The 21,184-nt window shown below is 51.5% G+C and overlaps 1 protein-coding gene across 3 annotated transcripts in view; it reads left to right on the top strand.

Annotated features, from left to right (window-relative positions):
- HOMER2 (homer scaffold protein 2) overlaps nucleotides 1-21,184 on the top strand; it is a 100,929-nt gene that overhangs the window by 62,827 nt on the left and 16,918 nt on the right. For all 3 annotated transcript variants that reach the window (XM_080651422.1, XM_080651421.1, XM_080651420.1), the window contains 2 exons: nucleotides 7,533-7,689; nucleotides 18,651-18,782. In XM_080651422.1, the coding sequence (XP_080507548.1) occupies nucleotides 18,681-18,782 (102 nt within the window). In that variant the 5' untranslated portion in view covers nucleotides 7,533-7,689; nucleotides 18,651-18,680. The remainder of the gene's footprint in view (nucleotides 1-7,532; nucleotides 7,690-18,650; nucleotides 18,783-21,184) is intronic.

Genomic DNA, 21,184 nt, shown 5'->3' with positions numbered 1-21,184 from the left:
GGCATGCAGGGGGAAGCCGATCAATAATTCTCTGTCATCATTGAAGTTTCAATCTCTCTCTCCCTCTCCCTTCCTCTCTGAAATCAATAAAAACATATTAAAAATAAAAATTAAAAACAGGATATGTCTTATTTACTAAAGTTTCCTTTCACATGCATTAGAAATTATATTTATTTTTTAATACAGATCTTGCATAATCTTTTTTTTATCCTTACCCGAGGATATGTTTGTCATTAATTCTAGAGAGAAAAGAAGGGAGGGAGAGGGAGAGAGAGATATATACATGGATCAGTTGCCTCACACATGTGCCCCCACCAGGGATCAAACCCGAAACCTAGGTATGTGCCCTGACCAGGAATCAAACCTGCAACCCTTCGGTGCACAGGACAATGCTCTAACCACTTAGCAACACCAGCCAGGGCTTACATAATTCTCGAGTAGATTCCTATAAATTGTATCTTTTTAGTTACCATTGTAAATGGGATTTTTAAAAAACCACTTTTTCCCTCTATCTGGTTGTTTGCATATATAGGAAGGCTATCAATTTTATTTTTTATTAGTAATTTTACACCTGGCAATGTTACTGAATTTTATTATTTATATTCACTTTTTTTCACTTGATTTTCTTGGCTGTTCTAGATGCTACATACAACCAACAGTAACTTTCTTATGGGCTTTTGTATGAATGTAGAACCACAATATGCTTAGGAGTTAGATTCTTTGCACAGAAGAATGTGCTAGAAGAACCTGGTGTTCTTATCTCCTTTTTCTCCAGCTCTCCGTCCTAGGATGTGGGGATTTGACCCTGCCAGCACAGGGGCCTGCTGACCATCCAGACCAGTGGTTTCCAACCTTTTGCACCTCACGGACCACCAGTGTCCACGGACCACCAGTTGGTGACCACTGAGCTAGAGACCAGTGGTTCCCAACGTGGGGCACACGCCCCCCAGGGGGGGCAATTTGATGTTTAAGGGAGGCAATTCGAGAATAAGTTAACAGTAAATTTTTTGCATTTCTTATGGTTCAAGGGGCCTCATATCCAGTACATAAATATATATTGTGTCATATTTATGCATTTCAGTTCTCTATTATATGTTTTGAAACTTTATTTGCTATTTTTTCATATCATTTCATATTATTATTATTTTTTAACAATTTCTTAGTGATTTCTTCCTCAATACTTGCACTGTCCTTTCATTCTTTTATTTTTCTCTTTCATGAGTGCCATGTTCTTTGGAAGCTTGTTTAGACCAAGTTCATGGCCTTTTAGGCTTCTTCCACGTGAATAGGAGCTCACTTTTTGAATAATGAGAATTATAGGTCACGGGGGGGGGGGCATCAGGATGTCAGAGATGCTTAGGTGGGGCGTGGCCAAAACAAGGTTGGGAACCACTGATCTAGAGAGAGGGTGGATTAGCCAGGTGAGCCCATGCTTTTGGTGCCTTGTGGCAGGGGCTCAGTTCAGGACCTGTGTCCTCAGACCACAAATTAGGTTTCTCAAGATGGTATGGCGGGACTTGAAGGACTAATAGGAACTCTCTGACCGACCAACGGGGAAGGACATTCCCGGCCCAGTGAAGGGCATGTGCACCGTCATGTGAAAACACAGGTGATGTGGAAGTGCTAGCAGGAAAGCATCAGAGCCCACCTGGCGAGGGGGCAGGACAGGTGGTCAGGGGCCTGTGGGTCATCCTGATGCACCTGGAGCTGGGGATAGAGGCACCGAAGCCTTGGCAGCAAGGTGGGCAGTGCCTCACCCATCAGGGCTGGGAAAGCCCTTCCCCTGGGTGGTGTGCGAATGATGGTGGGAGTTGGAGGTGTTCAAGACTCAAGGCAGATACACTAAGGAGGGCCTCCTAGGAGACTTGGAAGCACTGTTTAAATGGCTGTAAGATTTATGAACGATTTAATTCAAATCAAGGAGAAGTAGGCATAGTAAGAATTGTGAGGTGTTATAGGTGCATAGCAGAAAAAGTCAGGAGCTGAGCATCGCAAGTGCGGGGTTATTAGAAAGTAACACATTGTTTTTCTGAAAAAGCAGTCATGCCAGTTCTTTGAAGAATCATTTCACATGGAGCCAGAATTCGGCCGAAGCCAGAGTGGTCCCTCTGCTGAGTGGTTTTCATATTCCAAACATACGTGTTTTGCACAGAGTGTCTAATTATTCTTGAGGACAATTACTGTCAGGTTCCAAAATGTGTTCAGTGAGCAGCAATTGGTGTTTATTCAGCTCTAAAAAGACTAGGAACAGTCGGTTACATTGTCTGCCTGAAAACACTTCGCCATCCGGAAACATCTGCCTTCTATTTAAAGCGCCGAAGGGGGAATGGGAGTCTATTTGAAACAGACTCCCTGGTCCTCGAACACCAAAGAGAGGAGGGTGGATAAATTGGGTATGAAGGTGGTCTCTGTTCTCTGACACGCACTCTCTTCAGCTTTTCCCTGCCGGGCAGGAAAGGTGGCCTCCTGGGCCGGAAAGTCCTGCTTCTCTTGGATTTTTCTATTTATACTGGTTTGCACACTTACGGGAGCTGACGTCTGTGTCCTAGTTCCGTCTCTTTTACTTTCTCAGGTGAGGCAGGATGCCCTGTCAGCGCTGGGGTCTGCTTTTCGGAATTTTGTGGCGAGTTTTGTGGCATGCTCTGATTTTACCCAGGAAGATGTAGAGGTGTGTTCAGGTTGCCTGAAGTCATTGTGACCCTAGTTTTCTATGTGGGTGATGCCCACAGCCCTGTTGGAGGATTACGTGAGAATGTATATAACCTGCTGGGTGTGTTATTAACTTCTATGAAGGTCAATGTCTTAGTCATCTATTGCTGTGTAATGAGCTGCCACAAATTTAGCAGCTTCAGTTAAAGCCCATTTCCACAGGCCAGGCATCCAGGCATGGCTTAGCTGGGTCCTCGCCTTTGGAGTCTCTTAGAAGGCGCCATCAGGTTGCTATCCAGGGCTGGGGTCTCAGCTGAAGGCTCGGCTGTGGAGAGATCCACTGCTCAGCTTCCAAGCGGTTGCTGGCACAATTCCAGTCCTCGAGTGGTTTTATTTCATTTTTATTTTTTTTAATCCTCACCCAAGGACATTTTTTCCATTGATTTTTAGAGAGAGTGGAAGGAAGAGGAAGAGACAGAGAGAAACACCGATGTGAGAGAGACACATCGATTGGTTGCCTCCTGCATGTACTCCAACCAGGTGCTTGCAACAGCGGTACATGCCCTTGACTGGAATCGAACCCAGGAACCTTCAGTCTGCAGGCTGAGGCTCTATCCACTGAGCCAAACTGGCTAGGACTTGAGTGGTTTTATATGAAGGACCTCAGTTCTACTCTGGCTGTTCAGGGACAAGCACCCTCCATTCCTGCCATGTGGGCCTCCCCACCATGGCACCGGGCTTCATCAACACCAGCAAGACAGACTCCATGGAGAGACTTTGCTAGCAAGACAGAAATCATAGTCCTACGTAACTTGCTTGTACAAGGGACATCCCATCTCCTTTGACATTTTCTTTTGGTTCAAAGCAAATCACAGGTCCCACCCCTGCTCAGAGGGAGGGGGGTACATGAGGTGAGTACCAGGAGGCGGGGTCATTGGGAGACACATCAGAAGCTGCCAGGCCCTCACGGTGTGGCTCAGTGGATAGAGTGTCCGCCTGTAGACTGAAGGGTCCCAGGTTCGATTCCGGCCAAGGGCACATGCCCAGGTTGCAGACTCGATCCTTAGTAGGGGCCTGCAGGAGGCAGCCGATCAATGATTCCCTCTCATCATTGATGTTTCTATCTCTCTCTCCCTCTCCCTTCCTGTCTGAAATCAATAAAAATATATTAAAAACAAAAAAAAGAAGCTGCCCTTAATTTAGGGAGAGGGAACAGCATAATGATTAAGAGGGATGCCGTCCATGCTCCTTGCACTGACTTTAAAATCCCAGATCTACCCATCTACCTGTGTAACCCAAGGCAGGTCCTGGCCTTGCCTCACCTGTACGGCACCCTCCCCATAGGGTCACTGTGATCCTGAGTGAGAGATCACCTGTAAAGCCTGGCAGAATGCTGCGTGGTCAGTAAATATCAGCTGCTGGCTTTTCTTTTTATCATTGTGTATTTTTGGCCTTCTCTTTAAACACCACCCGGTTTTTTGAATTTTAGAAGACTAAAATAGAACATCCCGGTGGCTTCAGACTTGGTCATGTGTGTGGAAATCCCAGTCCTATGGGTACTTTCCGGGGCACAGAGCTGCTCCAGGCTGGCTGTGCAGGTGCTGAGGACTGAGGGGCACCGCCATGGTGCCCTCCGTGGAGGATGGGGCTGGTCCGAGTCCCCGCCGCCCCCTCCAGGTCTCGGTGCCTCTCTCCACACGCAGCAGCCGCTCTCCCTTCGGAGGCCTGGCCACAGTGACCAGGGCTGTGGCCACCGAGCACGCGGCCAGCTGTGCCTCCCAAGAAATGGCGTTTCTGGTTGGGGTCCCCAGGGCAACCTGTCACGGCGTCAGTTCCTCCCCAGAGCTGAGCAGGCAGATTTGGAGATGGGCCCTTCTTTTCTTAATTTTCAAATATATTTTTATTGATTTCAGAGAGGGAGAGAGAGAGAGTAACATCAATGAGAGAGAATCATTGATCGGCTGCCTCCTGCACATTCCTTACTGGGGATGGAGCCCACAACCCCGGGCATGTGCCCTTGACTGGAATTGAACCTGGGACCCTTCAGTCCACAGGTCGACGCTCTATCTCTCCACTGAGCCAAACCGGGTAGGATGAGATGAGCCCTTCTTGTCGGCATGCTCACCTCGGCCAGAATCATGCCAGGCAGACAGCTTGCTGCATTTGCTTGTCCCTGATCAGAAAGGCCTGCCATCTTTTCCTGTCTCCCTGTCCCTTCTCTGTCTCTCTCTGCTTTGCTTTCTTCGCTTCCTCCCTCCTGTGGGCTTCAGGGACTTGGACAGATTGAGGAAGGTCACTGCTTGCCTCCCCCCCACCCCACAGCTGCCCTCTTTCCTGACCAGAGCACCTCTGTCTCCCCTGGCCCCTCCCCTGTCCTTTGCACCCAAAGATCCTGTTATTGGTCCCACCGTTGTCCCCCGGGGGCTGTGGGAGGACATTCTGGAGTTACTCTGTGCCATTCACAGTCAGCCGTGTCATTCTGGAGGAGATGCAGGCTGTATCGGTCACTTCTTCCGTTATTTTCTAGATCTTCTGGTACTGTCTGATGTGAGGATCTCCCCAGCTTCTTTGAGGATAAAAACCTCCCGGAACTCTTGTGAAGAATAAGCTACTCAGCCCCCTCCCTGCCTGGAGAGCCAGGTTCCTGGGGGCGAGGCTGGGGCCAGGACACTTGTATTTGTAGGTGAAGTGCCCCAGCTAATTGCCGTCGGAGGTCTAAGGTGCTGAGACCCAGACCCGGTCTCCCTCCCTAGGTGTGGAGGGCACGAGGGAAGGTCTGGAAGCCCCATCTTTCTGGGGGGGTGGGGGGGGACTCTGCCCAAGGTGTTAGTGCTCTGCACAAGGGAGGCAGGGCTTTAGCACAGTCCAGTCCTTTAAAAACCTCTCCTCTATTGCTGCCCATGCCGTTGCTCCCCCCTCTCACATGTGCCTGCCAAAGAATCCCTCTGATCAAGGGTTTTCCGCTGTGGTGGGGAACTTAGACGATTAGCAAAATACGCTGCCTGGGCCAGCAGCAGCACAGCTGGGCCTCCAGATGTCAGCGTGCCCATGGGCCCGGTTAGGAGAGCGGTGTTCACGCGCACGCGCACCCCCCAGGCTGCCCTGGACAGCAGATGCGGCAGCTGCAGTGAGAACATTCCTTTTGTTTTTACAGCGCTCACCCTGCGCTGGAGGGTGTCGGCTTAGGGTTGAGTGGGTGGGTGAACTCGGTCGCTGCTGAGAGAAGAGAGATGTCCTGGCAGTCCACATTCCCAGAGGCACTTCTGCTCCCAGGACCTAGGAGGAAAGATCCAGGGGTGCGGAATGCTGGTCCCCACGCTCGGGAAAGCAGCCCTCTCGAAGCAGCTGCGTTGAGGGGGCACCAAGGGAAATGGTCCCGCCAACGGGTTCTGCGTTTCTCTGCACCCTCGGCTGGTGGTGGCTGCCCATATTCCTGGTGGTGGTCAGGACCCCTGCGGGATGCCCAGAGGGTGCCTTGCTTTCCCGGGAAAGAGTTTCCTTAGAAAGAGCTTTCTTCCCAGGAACCAGCCTCCTAGTCACCACGGGTTCAAAGACTGCTTTGCCTCAAACCACTCCATCTAGAGACCAGAACTCGTCACTTTTCCTTTTGATTTTTTTGTCTCCCTTTGGGTGTCCTTTTATGTCATCGCTTTTGACATTGTAAGGATTTAAAAAATTAATTTGTCTAAGTTACCATTTGATTTAATTTTTACCTCTAATGAGTACTTATTAACTCTAGCATTTTAATGAACGATGGGATGGTTTTTTACATTCTGGTGGCAATTCCCTGCACTTTCCCTCTCCCCCATTTTATCTTATTTTGAACACTTAAAAGGATTTTTGAGTCAGTTTGCCTGAGGATCTTTTTTTTTTCAAAGATAAGTATTTTGTAGGGAGTCTGTTTCATTTTGTTACTTTGTAAATAGAAATTTAAAATATGAAACAGTGGCCGAAACCGGTTTGGCTCAGTGGATAGAGCGTCGGCCTGCGGACTGAGGGGTCCCGGGTTCGATTCCGGTCAAGGGCACGTGCCTTGGTTGCAGGCACATCCCCAGTGGGAGGTGTGCAGGAGGCAGCTGATCGATGTTTCTCTCTCATCTATGTTTCTGGCTCTCTATCCCTCTCCTCTCTCTTCCTCTCTGTAAAAAATTAATAAAATATATTTTAAAAAAATATGAAACAGTGAAATCTATTAAAATTTTTATACATCTGCCTTATCTCTTAATGCTCATTGTCAAGATCTAATTCTCCACTCAACAGAAAAACAGATAATGTGCTAACAGTTAATAATCACAAGAAGAATTTACAGGTGTGTGGAATGAAAAGGCAGCAAAGTAGAGGCAAGATTAGCCAGAGAAAGATTTGATGAATTTTACATAAAACTCAAAGGGTTCATAAGTTGGAAACATAAAACTTTAAGGCTCGGACAATTATGAATGAGTGCATCATTCATAAAATGCTTTGGATTTGAGAAGTACTTAACAGAAATAGACTATGAGGTTACAAATGGATAGCAAAATCCTAACATTATTGCAGAATCTCCCACAATAAATTTGTTGCAAATTCCTAAAAATGCCAACAGGAAGTCAGAAGAAAAACAGGACAGTTGACAGGGTGCAAAAACTCTCACTGGACAAGGAGTTTCACTTTAAGTTATTGATTATTAGGCCAGTTGCCCCACAGCCTCAGGGTGTTAGGTTTCCATAACTGCTTCTCTGGTGTCTCTCCGCTCTCTTCCCTTTTCTTATTTTAATTGTCCTCATGCATATGTATCTTTCCTTATAAGCTATTAAAATCTTTGGGAATAGTAGGTGGCTTATAAATAATAAATTATATATAAAGTCACGCGCCATCCATTCACGCGCCCATCTCTTGTCCTGCAGAGAACAGCCCATATTCACCACACGAGCGCACGTCTTCCAGATTGACCCCAACACCAAGAAGAACTGGGTGCCTGCGAGCAAGCAGGCTGTCACCGTCTCCTACTTCTACGATGTCATCAGGAACAGCTATCGGATCATCAGTGTGGATGGAGCCAAGGTACCACCCTACCGGCTGATTTTAACATTCACGGTCACGTATGTTTCATCTAAAGCCAGGCGATGGATTTGGAAAGTAGAGGGAAAAGGATGCACCCCAAATCCTGCCACCTTCCCACAGGTGTTATTGTGATAATGTCTTATAATCACATATCCTGCTTTTTTTTTCATTTAAAATTATGGCAAATGAAGAAAAAATATTTCCCTGTTACCACATTGTCTTTATAACTCGCATTTCAATGTCTGTGTAATCATTCCACCAACGCTCTGTAATGTCCTTAATCTCTCCCTTTATGGTTAGATATTTAAGTGGCTTCCAGTTTTTTACTACTATAGATAATGAGCATCTTTATGCAACCAATGACCTCATTTGATTATCGAACAGACCTATTGCTTTCTTTTGGACATTTCCTTAGGATAGATTCCTGGAAATAATATATTAACACTTTATAGTTCTTTTTTTAAATATATTTTTTATTGTTGATAGTATTACAGATATCTCCCATTTCCTTCCCCCTTTCCTCCCTCCTCCCAGACCTTACCCATCCACCCCAGGTCTTTATTTCCTGTGTCCATGGGCTATACATATCTACACTAATAAAAGAGTAAGATGCAAATTGACCATACCTTTGCAACGCCCACCAGCCAGTCAGGAGTGAGTATGCAAATTAACCCACCAGAGATGGCAGGTTAATTTGCATACACAGGCGCCGAGTGGCTGGGATGGGGTGTTCTGCCCTGCCCCAGCTGCTCTGGGCCTCTGGGCAGCGTGGGAAGGCGGAAAGGCGGCTCTGGCTGGAGCGAAGGCGGTGCCAGCAGCCAGGGGAAGGAAGGCCCAATCTTGCACGAATCTTCATGCATCAGGCCTCTAGTAGGTATATACGTTCTTTGGATTATCTCTTCTCGTCCCCCAACCCCACATGTCAGTCTGTTCCATGCCTCTCTGCTTCAGATCTTACTTTGTTGATCAATTCAGTTTGTTCATTAGATTCCACAAATGAATGAGATCATGCGATATTTGTCTTTATCAGTTTGGCTTATTTCACTTAGTATAATGTTTTCCAGGTCCCTCCATGCTGTCCCAAAGGGTAAGAGAGCCCTCTTTTTCACAGCTGCATAGTATTCCACAGTGTAAATGTCCCACAGCTTTTTTATCCATTCATCTACTGATGGGCACTGGGCTGTTTCCAAATCTTAGCTATTGTACATAATGCTGCTATGAACATAGGGGTGCATGGATTCTTTCTGATTGGTGTTTTGGGGTTTTTAGGATATATTCCTAGAAGTGGGATCACTGAGTTAAATAGTTTCACTTTTAATTTTTTGAGGAAAACTCCATACTGTTCTCCACAGTGGCTGCACCAGTCTGCATTCCCACCAGCAGTGCATGAGGGTTCCCTTTTCTCCACATCCTCATTAGCACTTGTTGTTTGTTGATTTGTTGGTGATAGCCATTCTGACAGGTGTGAGGTGATACCTCATTGTGGTTTTAATTTGCATTTCTCTGATGACGGTGACTTTGAACATTTTTTCATATGTCTCTTGGCCATTTGTATGTCCTTTGGAGAAATGTCTATTCAGCACGTTATAGCTCTTGATGGATGTTGCCAACTTGCTCCCCAAAGAGGCCTTTCTTCCAGCATGTCTGAGAATGCCAGTTTATTGCACCCTTCCCAGCACTGGGTTTTGATGTTCTTAGGCATAGGAGTTGATTTTAATAAGTGATTTGGAATAGTTCTTGAAATACATTTTTTCCTGGTTACTTTCATTATTCTGCTCTCTACCTTGATATTTTTGCCACATTATATGGAAGCAGAATAAAAAAGGGATAGCAATAGAAGTATCACCAAATTTGCAAAAGAAAAAAATGTCTTGATGCTTTATAATCTGTTTTCATCCTGCTGGACATTCTCACATGGATTATCTGCTGACGCCTGAAATGAAATGTATCTGAAGCTGAATTCCCCTCATCTCCATTTCTCAATCACTTGGACTAAAAAAAGAAAGGAAGGAGATTGGAAGAAAGAAAGGAAAAGAAAGAGTCTAGCCCGGGTTGGTTTGGCTCAGTGGATAGAGGGTCGGGCCGGTGGACTGAAGGGCACGCACCTCGGTTGCAGGCTCGATCCCCTGCTCTGGCCCCGGGCCCAGGTGCGTGCAGGAGGCAACCAATCGATGTGTCTCTCACATCAATGTTTCTCTCTGTCTCTCCCCATTCCCTTTCACTCTTTCTCAAATCAGTGGGAAAAATCTCCTCAGGTGAGGATTAACAAAACAAAACAAAAAAATGAAAGAGCCTGAAGTCATTCCCTTTTGAATTGGTCAGATTGCAGTGGTCGGCAAACTCCTTAGTCAACAGCCAAATATCAATAGTACAACGATTGAAATTTCTTTGGAGAGCCACATTTTTTAAACTTAAACTTCTTCTAACGCCACTTCTTCAAAATAGACTCGCCCAGGCCGTGGTATTTTGTGGAAGAGCCACACTCAAGGGGCCAAAGAGCCGCATGTGGCTCGCGAGCCGCAGTTTGCCGACCACGGGGTCGGAGCAATCTTTTGTGTCTCACATTTATGCCTGATATTTTGTTTCAAGGCCGTAACTCTTTTCCTGGAACAGTTTTGCTCAGAGCTTTGCGTAGGCTCCGGACTGGCCTCCTCTCCCACCTTGGTCCATCCTGCCCGTGGCCTCCAGGTCAGCACTCCTAGGCAGTCGGAAGCAGGGGGCTGGAGGCTGGGAGTAGAACGGGGCCTGCTCATAGGCTCCTCCCGCCTCAGCCCACAACCCTGGATCAGAAGGCATGGGAGCCTGCCGGTGCCTCCTGATCTCTCTTTTTTAAAAACATATTTTATTGATTTCAGAGAGGGAGGGAGAGGGAGAAGGAAATAGAAACATCAATGATGAGAGAGAATCACTGATCGGCTGCCTCCTGCACGCCCCCCACTGGAGATCGAGCCCACACCCCGGGCATATGCCCTGACCAGGAATTGAACTGTGACCTCCTGGTTCATGGGTTGACACTCAACCACTGAGCCACACTGGCTGGGCTGATCTCTTGACGAGGCTCCTGTTTTAAGGCAAAATTATCCCCTCAGCCTGTGTTCTCTGAGCCTCCTCTTAGATAAAGGCGGCTTAGATTAAGGCAGCTTGGCCCGTGATACTTTCTCGTCCTTCCAGTTGCCACAACCCTTCCTCCTTGGCAGGAAGGAGGCCCAGAGTCCTCACTTTACAGCTCTGAGGTCAAGGAGAGGCGGTGCCCGGGCCTGGCAGGCTGCTGCCTGCGCCCAGTCCTTAAGGTCGCAGCAGGCGTCCCTGGCTGGCAGGGGAGCGTCCTGGCACTGCGTCGTGCAGGCCACGCGTCAGGTAGAAACAGCTGGAAAGGCCAGCATGTCCACGGAGAGCCAGGAACCGGTGCTCCCATCTAAGCAAGCAGGACGGCAAGACGGCTGGGTTCTGGTGAGCGTGCAGGATGCGTGGAAAGTGCCTGGCATGTGGCAGGCGGCACTTGTGTGTGAGGATTGAATATCTGAAAAGCGCCTTTGTATTTTTTCTTCTGGGGGAGATGGTGAGACCACATAGTATTGTGTTACCACGTCCCTACTCTGGGCTTTTGAGCTGGGATCTCCGGATCCCGCCAGGCTGTCCCGATAGGGGCGGTGAGTCAGGCTCCCCGGCTTTCTTTTATCTGTCGATTCTGTCACTTCATCCGCCATCCTTCAGAGGGGTTTGCTCTGTTGTCAGTTGAATTATCCAAGGATAGATGGGGCTTAAGTACAGATAAAGCTACTTTCTTAGAGGAAGTGCTTCAGTCCTATTAGCTGGGCTTTTAGTAATTTGTCAAAGTGTCAGCCACTGCACCGCGTGGCTCTGCAGGTCCCGAAGGCTGTGACAGCATGCTGGGTCCCCGCCAAACACGTCAGCTGTGAGAAATCAAAGGGGTGTGGGAGGGTGGGCTGACCCCTCGCCGCAGAGTGGGGCTAATTTAAACTCAGTACGGGGGATCCGTCAAGTCACAGAGTCACCTAAAAAGTGGGCATTGGAAACCCAGGCCATGGGGCCCCCCAGGAATTCAGAGAGGGAGCCCACGGCTCAGACCACCCCTCCTATGGCACCTGCCGCCTGCCCTTCCCGGATCCCACCCAGGGTTCCTGCCTTACCACCAGGTACAAGACCCGTGACAGGGCCGCATTCTGCAAAAGGGGCTATTTTATGTTGGAGCAAAGGCCCAGGGAGTGTGGGAAGGTGGGGACGGATGGGCCTTAGTCACTTAATTCCTGTGGCTGCCACTTGGGGCCAAGGATGGGGAGCAAGGGTCCTGCCCTGAGGACTGGAGCAGAGCACTGGACGGCGGTCCCAACGCCACCTCAGCCCGCTAGACCTTTATATAAAACCAGCAGCCTAGGCCCAGATTGGACCCTGTGCCTGCAGCGGCCGCCAGCTCAGACGGGGTCTGGGGAGTGCAGAGGAACCCAGGATGGTGACCCCGCAGGGTGGTAGCAGCTGTTACTGTCTAGTATCTACGGCCTCCCCTCCCCACCCGCGACCAAGTTCCCAACCCCCCAGCCCCAGCCTCCGCCCTGCCTGCATGAGCCAGACGGACCTCCTTCCTTCCCAGGGACAGGAATAGGGGGCAGTATCCCCAGTGATGCATTGACAGGAATCTTGTCTGCTGCCCTTGGCCACTGCCCACCCCACCCCAGTTCCACATCGGGACAACACGCTTTGTTTTAGGCCTTTGATCCCAAATGTCCATCTGAACTGAGGCGACAGACACTTTTAGCCTTTGGGGCCGGGTCCTGACCCTCTGCCTCAGGCAGTCTGGGGCCCAGGTCCTGCCGCTCCCTGCTGGCCCGGCCACATCAAGCCCATGACCTGGCGCCTCTGCCTGCTGCTGGGCCAGCTGCCCTCCCATGGTAGGAGGCCGGCAGGGAAGCTGCCCCACCATCCAAGCGAAAGTTGCTGGTGTGGAAGGGACTTGGAGGTCGTTGTGAGCAAAGGTCACCCGCACCGAGCTGCTGAGTCAACCACAGGTAGCCCGTGGTGCACAGGCTCGCGGCGGGGGGAGGGGCAGCCAGCGGCTCCAGCAGCTGTCGCTCCGCGCAGGGTACGGCAGGCTCCTCTCTCGGTCCAACCCTGCGCCAGGTTTACTGGGGAAGGATGCGTGAAGGTCTCTCCGCCCCCAGGGAGCCCTTGGCGTGGCTCATCATGGGACGAATCTGTGCTCAGACCCACCGTTCATCTCCCTGAAACGCTGAGACGCTGCTTCTCCTCAGAGACACTATGGCACGTGTTAGTCCCAGCTGCTGCTGAAGACTCGACGAGGCAGGCATACTGGGATGCTCTGCCCCGCATGGCCCGACTGTACAGCTTACACGGATCCCATTCTGTGCCTGAGACTGCCCTACGACTGCCCTCTTTGAGGACCGGGGAGCAGGCCTGGCTTGTCTTTGGAGTCCCAGCCCCCAGCTAGTGTGGGCAACGCCAGAGTGGGTGGGGCAGTTAGCAGGTGGTGAGGTCAAGCTGGCCGCATGCTCTCCGGGCCTGCGCTAGCTGTGCCGTGTCCACAGGAGGGCAGGGGGCAGGGGTAGGGTCGCTGCCTAGAGGGAACAGGATCGAAGCTTCTGACTGTCACCCAGGTCGGCCCTGCGCGTGGACAGCTGGGAGCCCATGCATGCGTCTGGCAGAGCCAGCTTCCCGGAGCTCTGATGCGAGGCATGGCAGCACCAACAGCCGTGCGATCGTGGCGGTTTGGGGCAGAACCCCAGCTCTGTTTGGAAGGACTCCGTTCCCCGGCGTGTGGTACTGAGCCGTCCGCCCTCGGTTTCACGGTGCTGCTGGCACTCCCAGGCCGAGTTCGTCATCGCATCCTTGGGAGCAGCGCCTGCGCCCGTGCACAAGGCTTGCCTGCAGCAGGGGCTTCTCCCAGGAGCTCTGGACGGCGCTGCTGCCCGTGGCTCTCAGTTATTTATGGGCTCACAGGAACCTGTATGGGGAGAGACCTTGAGGTCACCCGTTCCACAAGGGTTCAGCAGCACCCGCTGGGCAGCCAGCGCTGCCTGACGGGGACTGTTGGGCGGCTTGACGCCTCTGAAATCTGACTTGCTTGGTGTTTTCTTTTGGAAATGCAAAACTGCTTTCAAAAACAGCCAGGGGCCCTGACCAGTTTGGCTCAGTGAATAGAACGTCAGCCTGTGGACTGAAGGGTCCCAGGTTTGATTCCGGTCAAGGGCATGTACCTTGGTTGTGGGCACATCCCCAGTAGGGAGTGTGCAGGAGGCAGCTGATGGATGTTTCTCTCTCATCGATGTTTCTGACTCTCTATCCCTCTACTTCCTCTCTGTAAAAAAATCAATAAAATATATTAAAAACAAAAACAGCCAGGGTTGCCCCGCCCATCATTACAGTGTCCTCTTTTGGATAAATGCAGGCACCCTCTGTTCAGGGAGCAAGCACATGGGAGGTTCTCAGCACACAGTAGGTTTTCAGCACACGTTGGTTTCTTTCCTTCCCTGACTGTGGTGAACAGCAAAGGACAGAAGCACCTGTTAGCACAGCCGTGGGCAAACTACAGCCCGCGGGCCGGATCCGGCTGTTCTATCCGGTTCTCTTGCTCTCCCCTCTGCTCCTTTACTTTGAATTTATATCATTTCACACAAACACTCCATCCATGCTTTTGTTCCGGCCCTCCGGTCCAGTTTAAGAACCCATTGTGGCCCTCGAGTCAAAAAGTTTGCCCACCCCTGGTTAGCACCTGCTTTGGAAGCGGGCAGCATGGCTTCTAACTGCTGCCGCAGGCCCCCAGCCTCTGGTGGAAAACAGCCAACTTCTTCCACTTCCACCTCCCTGGGCTTGGGAGAGACTTTCCATGAAGAGGAATTTGGGGGACCTGTTTCCCATTTCTTTAAAAATATATTTTTATTGCCCTAACTGGTTTGGCTCAGTGGATAGAGCGTCGGCCTGCGGACTAAAGGGTCCCAGGTTCGATTCCGGTCAAGGGCATGTACCTGGGTTGCGGGCACATCCCCAGTAGGGGGCGTGCAGGAGGCAGCTGATCGATGTCTCTCTCTCATCGATGTTTCTAACTTTCTATCCCTCTCTCTCTTCCTCTCTGTAAAAAATCAATAAAATATATTAAAAAAATATATATATATATTTTTATTAATTTCAGAGAGGAAGGTAGAAGGAGAGAGAGATAGAAGCCAAGCCAGCTAGGGCTGGTGGTAACTTTTTAACGAGCCATATAGTCTGTGGCAGCCATTCAGCTTTCTCTTGTAGCAAGAACCACAGCCACAGACCGGTGTGTAAACGAATGGCTGTGGCTGTGCCAATAAAACTTTATTTACAAAAGCAGACCGCAGGTGCACTTGGCCAGAGGGCTCTGCTAATTGGTGGATCCTTGTGCTCAGTAATATATTACTTAGTTTTGGGTGTTTTAGACTTTTACGTGAATAGAAATGTCCTGGAGACCGATACTGTACATCTGCTTTTGTGACTTCCTCTTTATTTTTTTACTTCATGTTACATTTTTGTGATTCAGCCAAGTTGGTGCCTGCAGCCTCGGCCCATGTTTACCGCTGGGCAGTACTTCCTGCAGGGATGCATCCCCGCTGGTCCGTTCCGCTGGCGGTGGGCATGCTTTTTGCAAACACTGCTACTGTGAACACCCGTGCCCGTTTCCCCTGCTTTACCCACGCGAAGCTCCCTCTCAGGTGTACACCGAGGACTGGCATTGCCACATGGCAGGGAATGGCCTTTTAACGTGACCTGAGGAAGCCACATTGGTTTTCACAGTGGCTTTGCCATCCTGCGAGCTCCTGTCACCCCACGTCCCCGCCCGACCCTTACTTCGTATCAGCAGACATATTTTGAATGTAATGGCAATATAGTTTCACCTGAGCCGGTTTGGCTCAGTGGATAGAGCATTGGCCCGAGGACTGAAAGGCCCCGGGTTCCATTCTGGTGAAGGGCACGTACCTTGGTTGCAGGTTCCCCGGCCCTGGTCAGGGTACGTGCAGGAGGCAACCAGTCGATGTGTTTCTCTCTGTCTCTTCCTCTCCCTCCTCTCTCTAAAAACCACTGGATAAATATCCTTGGGGGAGGTTAACAACAGCAAACCATGGTGATACAGTTGCCACAGTCCTAGTGAAATTGAGCTTGTGACTTACATCCTTGTCCGCTCCAGTGTAACAAAGGGGGCCCATGCACCTTCCCGAACCAAGCCTCCCTCGGGCCCCAGGCCCATCTCCTCACCCCGACGCCCAGGATGTCGCTCTCACCCACACACCTACCTGCACAGGCACTCACCACCGCAGACCCAGAGCAGACAAGGGCCCTTTCATGGAGGCCCACTTTCTCTCGCCTCCTCATTCCTGCTGAGGAGGGGGAGCGTCAGAAATGAGGCAGAGCCTCAAAGCAAACCCTGGAGCACTGAGGTGGCCTCCAGATGCGAGAGCAGTGCCCAGCAGGAGCAGATCCTGGGGCGCTGTCTGTCCAGCTTCGCAGGAGGCCTGGTCTCGGTGCCGGAGCCACGTGTAGCCGGGATGTTAGTGGGAAGTGAAGGCAGAAGGGTCTGGTTGGCCGTTTTGGCAGCACGGTTGCTCCCGCTGTCAGTCGGCTGCTTTGAGAAGGTCAGCGCGCTGCGTTTCCTGGGAGAGCAGCCAGCCGTTGGCTCGCTAATTGTAGCCAAGGGCTTACTGCTAGGGCGTTGAGGTTGCTGAATGTAAAGGATCGCGTTGAAGAAAATGATGGCTCTCCTCCCCCTTCCTTCCCCCTCCTCTCCGTCCGCCTCCCCCATGGACCTAGGAAGTTCCAAACGCCCCAGAGCCTTCGGTGAGCTGTCCGAGAGCCAGGGCTTTGCCAAGCCTGCAGGACCCCGCCTGGGGGATCGCAAGAGCAGCCGGTGGGAGGAGCGGGCTTCCCTTGCCTTCTTAGCTGACCTCCAGCACGTGCGATCCTGTGGGCTGTGACTCAGTGGTTGAGCGTTGACCTATGAACCAGGAGGTCATGGTTTGATTCCCGGTCAGGGCACATGCCCGGTTTGCAGGCTGTGACTGGGAAATGCTTGGGCTCCTTGATGCTGGTGACAGAATGAGAGGTTCCGTGCTGACCCAGGACCAAAGCATCCTCCTGCCCCTGGGAGCAGGCCTGTCAGTAGGCAATGAGGGGGCAGAGGCACTCCCAGCACAACATGCAAGGGTAGCAATGTGTGTTCCCGAGCGAGAGGCCGCGGCCTGCCCCGGTGGTGCGTGCCCCATGCAGGTGTGTGGGTGGGGGTGAGGCGGTGGGACCTGGGCACTGAGGGCGGCTTAGCTCTCGTTTTATGCACAGTGATTATGCTGCTTAGCAGACGTCCAAGAATCCCTGATTTCCAAGGGCGTTTTTCTTGAGTGTTTAATCTTAGAGTCTTAGGGCTTCCAAGGATTTCTGTCAGAGGGAGCCTATTATTGATACTTTATAACACATCAGTTCTTTGGTGAGTATTTGTATTCGCGTCTCTACCCTCTTCCTGGCCACCTGCAAGGTGAAGAGCAGGAATTGGGACTCATTCATCTTTGTGTCTGTGCTGGCAGCATGCCTGGCATGCAGTGAAGGCAGGAAGCTGTGCCGAATGAATGAATGATCACCGTGTACTGGAAGTCCTCCGCCCACCCCTCCCGATTCATTCTCTGCCCTGTTCCACCCGAGAGGCTCACCTGCAGGGCCTCTGGCTTCTGCGTGGCTTTGGCCGATGGCAGGAGATCAGAGGCAAGGGGGCGAGGGGGTTTGCTTTGCTGGTGTGTCTTCAACAGAAGGTCACGTCTCTTTTCATGGCAGCCTGCTCTCCATGACTCTCTCCTTCCACGTCCTATAGCCTCTTTTTTTAAAAAAATACATTTTAATTGATTTCAGAGAGGAAGGGAGAGGGAGAGAGAGATAGAAACATCAATGATGAGGGGAGAGAGAGATAGAAACATCAATGATGAGAGAGAATCATTGATTGGCTGCTTCCTGCACACCCCCTACTGGGGATGGAGCCCACATCCCGGGCATGTGCCCTTGACTGGAATCGAACCCAGGACCCTTCAGTCCGCAGGCTGATGTTCTATCCACTGAGCCAAACAAGCTAGGACTGGATATGATTTTTTAAAATATATTTTTATTGATTTCAGAGAGGAAGGCAGAGGGAGAGAGAGATAGAAACATCAACGATGAGAGAGAATCATTCATCGGCTGCTTCCTGCACGCCCCCCACTGGGGATTGAGCCTGCAATCCGGGCATGTGCCCTGACCGGGAATCAAACCATGACCTCCTGGTTCATAGGTCAGTGCTCAACCACTGAGTCACACCGGCCAGACCACATCCTATAGCCTCTTCATTCCCTCATCCTTTTAGGCCAAGGAGGGGTGATGGTCAGCCGCAGGTCCCTCCACTGTCCCTCACTCTCCCCACGCCCAGCTCACGCCTGCATATGTAGTCTCTTTGTAAATCAACCCTCCAAACATCATTCCAGTTGGGGTGTATCCTTTTCTTCCTGTTTGAAGCAGCAAAGCCCAGGTGCTTATAGAAACCAAGTTGTTTGAGCTGGACACTGGGGTGCCCGGTGCTTAAAAAGGTACGACATGACGTTCTTCGGCCAAACATGACCTGGCTGGCCGTCAAGGGCAATTGGGTGCCTGGCAGCTTTGGGCAAATAAAGAGCCATTTTGGAAACTATCCTTAGGAGAGACTTTCTCCCACGGGTAACTTGTAAGCTCTTATTTTGGGCTGAGAGTCTGTTTTTAAGTCTCTGGCGTTGCCCCTCCTCATGGCTGTGTACCTGGTTCAGCGTGGGAGGTGCCAGAAGCGCGAGAAGTCGGGACGGATGTCCCGGTCGGGGAGGTGGGGGGCCTGCGTTATGCGCCAGGTCCCGGCTCTCCCCGCAGAGACAGAGTCCCTGTGGTGTCTGACTCGGTGTTCACATCTCCGCTCTCTGGCTGTCTTCCTGCAGGTGATTATAAACAGCACAATCACACCCAATATGACTTTCACCAAAACGTCGCAGAAGTTCGGGCAGTGGGCCGACAGCAGAGCCAACACGGTGTTTGGTTTGGGGTTTTCGTCGGAGCAGCAGCTGACGAAGGTAACGTGGCCCTTCCCCTTCCCCCCGCAGGCCGCGCGGTGGCAGGGCCAGCCGGCAGCGCCCCATGGTGAGCAGGACGCCGCTGCCTGCAGCTCTGCCCCTTCTGGCCCCGCAGGGCTGCCAGACCAGGTGACCTTTCAGACGTGCCAGGTTCCTTGAAATGGAGATGTCACTTGGGAAGGGAAAGCATGTCCGACACGCTGCTTCAGAGCCCGAGCTCGCAGCACCAGGAGGCGGCCCGCCGTCTGCCCACGTGTCCGCCCTGCTCCCTGGGCGGTGTCGGCAGCAGCCGCTGACCCTCTAGTTGGAGCTCTAGTCGGGGAGAGAGAGTGAGGTGACACCTAATAGCGGTTCTTTTTGTTTGTTTTTGTTTTGTTTTTTGTTCATCCTCACCCAAGGATATTTTTCCATTGATATTTAGAGAGAGTGGAAGGGAGAGGGAGAGACAGAGAGAAACATTGATGTGAGAGAAACACATCGATGGGTTGCCTCCTGCATGAGACCCCACCAGGGCCCGGGCCAGGGAGGAGCCTGCAACCAAGGTACGTGCCCTTGACCAGAAGCGAACCGGAACGCTGCGGTCTACAGGCCGACGCTGTATCCACTGAGCCACACCAGCCAGGGCTAATAGCAGTTCTTAACCTAGAGTCCCCACTGTTTAAGATGTCACACAATGTTTTTTGCTAGGGAGAGAGTTCATAGCCTTGGTTCGCTTCTCCAAGAGTCTAGGACACACTCCCGATGGTCAGAGAGGTTTCGAGGCGCACATGGCAGCTGGTCACAGACTCGGGGGCCCAAGGGCCTCACCCAGGCGGTGAGAGGAGCTGAAAGCTGGTTTTAGGAAAACAGGTTCCCTTTCAGGGTGGTGGGAGAGCCACCTGGAGTTACTAAGGATGTGTTGGTTGAAAGCGAGACTGGCTGGTGTATGTGACCTGGGAACTTAGTGGAAGAATGTCAGAGTAGCTGACGAAACCCAAGGAGAGTTTCAAGTCCAGGCCTCGGGGAGGGGAGTGATGCTGTTTTCTGAAATGAAGAGGATCAGGGAGGATTTACATAAAGTGGAATCAAGCATGATGCTGATTTCTTTTATTTTAATCTTTATTGTTGAAAGTATTACATATGTTTCCTTTCCCCCCCGCTCATCGACCACCTCCAGCCCACCCCCACCCCCCACCCCAGGCCCTCACCACCCTATTGTCTGTGGCCATGGGCCATACATAGGTGCACACAAGGTCTTTGGTTGATGACCTCCCACCCGCCCACCCTCCCCCGCCTTCCCTCAGAGATCCCGCCCTCTGCTCCATGCTTCCATGTCTCTGGATCCACTCGTTCATCAGCTTGTTTTGTTACTTAGATTCCACATCTGAGTGAGATCATGGGATTCTTGTCTTTCTCTGACGGGCTTATTGCACTTAGCATGGTGCTCTCCGGGTCCCTCCATGCTGTCTCAGAGGGTAAGAGATCCTGCTCTTTCACTGCTGCATAGTATCCCATGGTGTAAAGGATGCTGGTTTCTTGCAAGAATGACACCAGAACTTCTGGGTGAAGTGGGCTGTGAGGATTTCCTGCCTTTCCACCCTGAATTAGTGCCTGTGAGGGGGAGGGGGCGGAACAATCCCTCCCCCGCCAGGTGGCCCCCTCCCACACCTGCCTCACACCCCAGCTCATTGGGCGAAGCCTCAGGTCACTGGGGAAGGGCGAGACGCGGAGGCCCGTCAGAGCCCGGGCACCGGCTGGGCTGCCTCAGGTCAGATGCCCTGGTCCCGCCCGGCGCCTGAGCTCACAGACCCAGGATGGTCTGAGAGCACCCGCAGCTGCTTGGGACCATTTCTTCAATCTCTGCAGGAACCAAGGTAGGAAGGATAAAGGGGGAAAGTTTCAATGAAAAGACTCAGAAGAAGGAAGAACTCAAAACGGAAATCAGAACAAGTTGTTAAAGCTCCGTGTTCTGTGCCTCTGCGCACTGGAGAGACCCCAGCTGTGCTGCTTCCACGCCTGGCCCCTTGCGATTTCCCCCGACAGGAGACAGGTCCTGTCCTCCCGGAGAAGTCCTCTTCCTGGGCCGTTCCTGGAGCCCCGGCTCTGTGCCTGTGCCTGCCGTGGTCGCAAAGACCTACCACACGGGCACTCAGAGGTCTCCTTTGTTCAGCATGTTTCACATCAGCTCCCCCCTTCTCTGCGAAGGGAACGATTAACCACTCGCTGGTAGGCCACCAGGAAGTGAGCCGGCACGCTCGCAAGTGGCAGTTAGCTGGCAAAGAGGAGCTTGGGCTCAAGGGTTCCCAAGGCGTGTTGCTGAGGGGACAGCTGTGGCCAGATGTGTCTGACCCCACGGAGCCGCCACCCACAGACCGGGAAGGGGACTTGGTGATCCGACACCCTAACTAGGCCGGATAAAGGGA

Source organism: Plecotus auritus (genome assembly GCF_963455305.1).
Source record: "Plecotus auritus genome assembly, chromosome: 15".
NCBI lineage: Eukaryota > Metazoa > Chordata > Mammalia > Chiroptera > Vespertilionidae > Plecotus > Plecotus auritus.
The sequence above is the reverse complement of the archived record's forward strand: the minus strand, read 5'-3'. Positions and strand labels throughout refer to the sequence as shown.